Genomic DNA, 2,638 nt, shown 5'->3' on the forward strand with positions numbered 1-2,638 from the left:
TATAAGAATACTGGAAAGACAAGCAGGGCAAATGGGTCAGTGAAGGGTTCCAAATTCTAAACAAATTCATTTCTATTTCATTCTAGAGGCAATCATGGAGCCATTGGAATTTACTGAGTAGAGTAAATTTGCTCTTTACATTGGTATTTACTGAGAGGTTTTAGGAAAATCACCATGGAAGCAATATGGAGGACAGAATGAAGAGACATGATGAGAGTCTAAATCCTTGTTCCTAAATTCTAGTTGTTGTTCAGTGATGTTTAACTCTTCATGACTCCCTTTGGGGTTTTCTTGGCAGAGATATTGGAGCAGTTTGCCATTTCCTTGTCCAGCTCATTTTACAGATGAGGAAACTGAGACAAAGAGGGTTCAGTGACTTGCCCAAGTCACACAACTACTCAGCATCTGAGATCAGATTTAAACACATGAACTTGAGTCTTCCTGACTCCAGGCCCAGCTGCACCACCTACCTGTCCTAAATTCTAGTGTCTAATTTTAAATGCCCTCATGTTAGGGAGAGAGTTAGGTCTACACCACACACCAACGGTTCCTAAATTGCTTGAAATAAGTGTAACTTAAGATAGAATCAAACTTTGGAAATACATACTGTATTTGACAGAAACATCTACTCATTTTCCTATACTAAGAAATTTCTTCCCCAAAAGAGACATGTTTATTTCACAAAGACATGTTTTCCACATATCTACTTTTTATAGCATCTGTCATTTTTGCAATATAAAGCTTTCAACATTTTTGTTCGTATTTCCTAATTTTAGTAATAGCACATGTGAGACAAACATACCTGGATTCCTATTGAGAGTCACCCAGAAATGCTCATCGGGGCTGTAAGTGTCCTTAGACCACTGAAATAAGTCAATAGCTTGTTGGTCTTGGAGAACAAAGTTGATGAACTCCCTCGTCAAGGCCACATAAGCTGAGCCAAAATAAATGGTCAGATTGTGGGGAGGCAGGGTTTTTAATGTTTGGGTTCGGTTAACAAAAAATTCAACTGGACCCACATGCTCTTCATGGCTGTATTTAGTTCTCCAAATCATATACTCAGGACTCAGCACCCCTGGGGTGATATTTTTCCCTTTAAATCTTTTTAAATGCTGGATTATTTCCTTGTTGGTTTTCAAGGGAAAATCTTGCCCACAGGTGTTAATCATATATTTCCACTGAACCTCAGAGGCTACAAGATCTCTCATACAGTTCAATTCAGCCTGGATCTTGGATATTCCAGGATAGACCACATATTCCATCTTTGAGGCAAGGAAAGCATTGGGGAAACAGTTCAGAAATCCTTTTACTTCTACATAAAACTCAAGGCCTGCTTTCTTATCCACATGAATACAGTAAACATTCTGGGGCATGTAAACTGCCCTGAAGAGTCTCTCAAAGGTTTCAAAGTCTTTGTGTATAACTATTATATAGGCCAAAGGAAACTTGACTTCCTCTTCTGACAAAGTTTTTGTTATATAGTGATTCTGAATCAGTTGTTGTCTACAGGTAATCACACGGTCTGAAGTTCTTAGCACACTTTTGTTAAAAAGAAAAGTCTCCCCTTTTATAATTTGATTACACACTTGTGCTAATTCGGCAGAATTTGAGACAGTTTTTCTCTGGATACTTTTTTGTACCAGCAACTTATGATTGTAAAAGAGCACAAAAATCAGAGTGATAAGGAGAACTAGCACAAAAAGACATTGCTTCCAGAGCCCCATCCTTCTTAATAAAGAAACAAAAAAATGATGCAGGCTTCTCTTTGATAGAATTCCATTTAACTTACTTTTTGGGGGAGGAGGGAGGGCATAATATAGATTCTCTTGACAGAAATATCTTCTAATGTCATACTTTCTCTCTTCTGCCTATTTTTCCATTTTTCAATTTCCTCCTCTGTCTCTGCACCTCGCTGATGAATAAATGCTTTTTTATTGGGATTCTACTTAGCATTTTGCTAACCTGTTACATCATCAAAGCAGTTTGCCTCAGGTGAATGAGAGGATGCACCAGTGCTTTCCCACATTCCTGTACTAAGATAAAATCACTTATGTGAGACATGACTATTTTTGAAAGTCACATACCGTACACTCCAGTGAGCTTCCTTTCCCTGCCAGAGACTGGTAACTGTTAGCAATGCTGCCTCCTGTTAAGGGTGTTCAGTTGTCCTCAGGGCTTATTTGCTTAAAAAGTAGCCTGCCAAGATAGCAGCATTGGTCCAAAACAAGGGAACATTGCCTGGACAGTCATTTCATGAATACACATTTACTATTCAAATAGAAAATTACTTAACCCTTTATTTCTTTCAAAATTCTCTCTCTCTCTCTCTCTCTCTCTCTCTCTCTCGACTTGCCCATAGTCACACAACTAGGAAGTATTGTGTCTAACACCAGATTGAACTCAGGTTCTCCTGACTTCAGGGTTGGTGCTCTTTCTGCTGCGCCACCTAGCTGCCCCTCTTTCAAAATTCTCAAGCCACTCTAGTATCTTCTCCAAGAAAACCCCAAATGGGGTCACAAAGAGTCACTAGAAATGACTGAACAATAACAAGAAATCTTACTTTTGTCACATTAGGTCAATATGTTATAAGCCCCATTTTTCCTAAGCCTTACTTTATTCCTTGCAATGTGTGAACAAA

At 38.6% G+C, this 2,638-nt stretch overlaps 1 protein-coding gene across 1 annotated transcript; it reads right to left on the reverse strand.

The window, feature by feature from the left end:
- Positions 1-659: 659 nt before the first annotated feature.
- Positions 660-2,157, reverse strand: LOC116420643 (N-acetyllactosaminide beta-1,6-N-acetylglucosaminyl-transferase-like). Its single transcript, XM_031946869.1, has one exon. The coding sequence runs from the start codon at positions 1,722-1,724 to the stop codon at positions 723-725; it is 1,002 nt and encodes a 333-aa protein (XP_031802729.1). The 5' UTR covers positions 1,725-2,157; the 3' UTR covers positions 660-722.
- Positions 2,158-2,638: the final 481 nt, after the last annotated feature.

Source organism: Sarcophilus harrisii, chromosome 1 (genome assembly GCF_902635505.1).
Source record: "Sarcophilus harrisii chromosome 1, mSarHar1.11, whole genome shotgun sequence".
Taxonomy (NCBI): Eukaryota; Metazoa; Chordata; class Mammalia; order Dasyuromorphia; family Dasyuridae; genus Sarcophilus; species Sarcophilus harrisii.

Coding starts and splice junctions, on each gene's coding strand:
- LOC116420643 (XM_031946869.1), bottom strand. CDS start 1,724: ATGGGGCTCTGGAAGCAATGTCTTTTTGTGCTAGTTCTCCTTATCACT.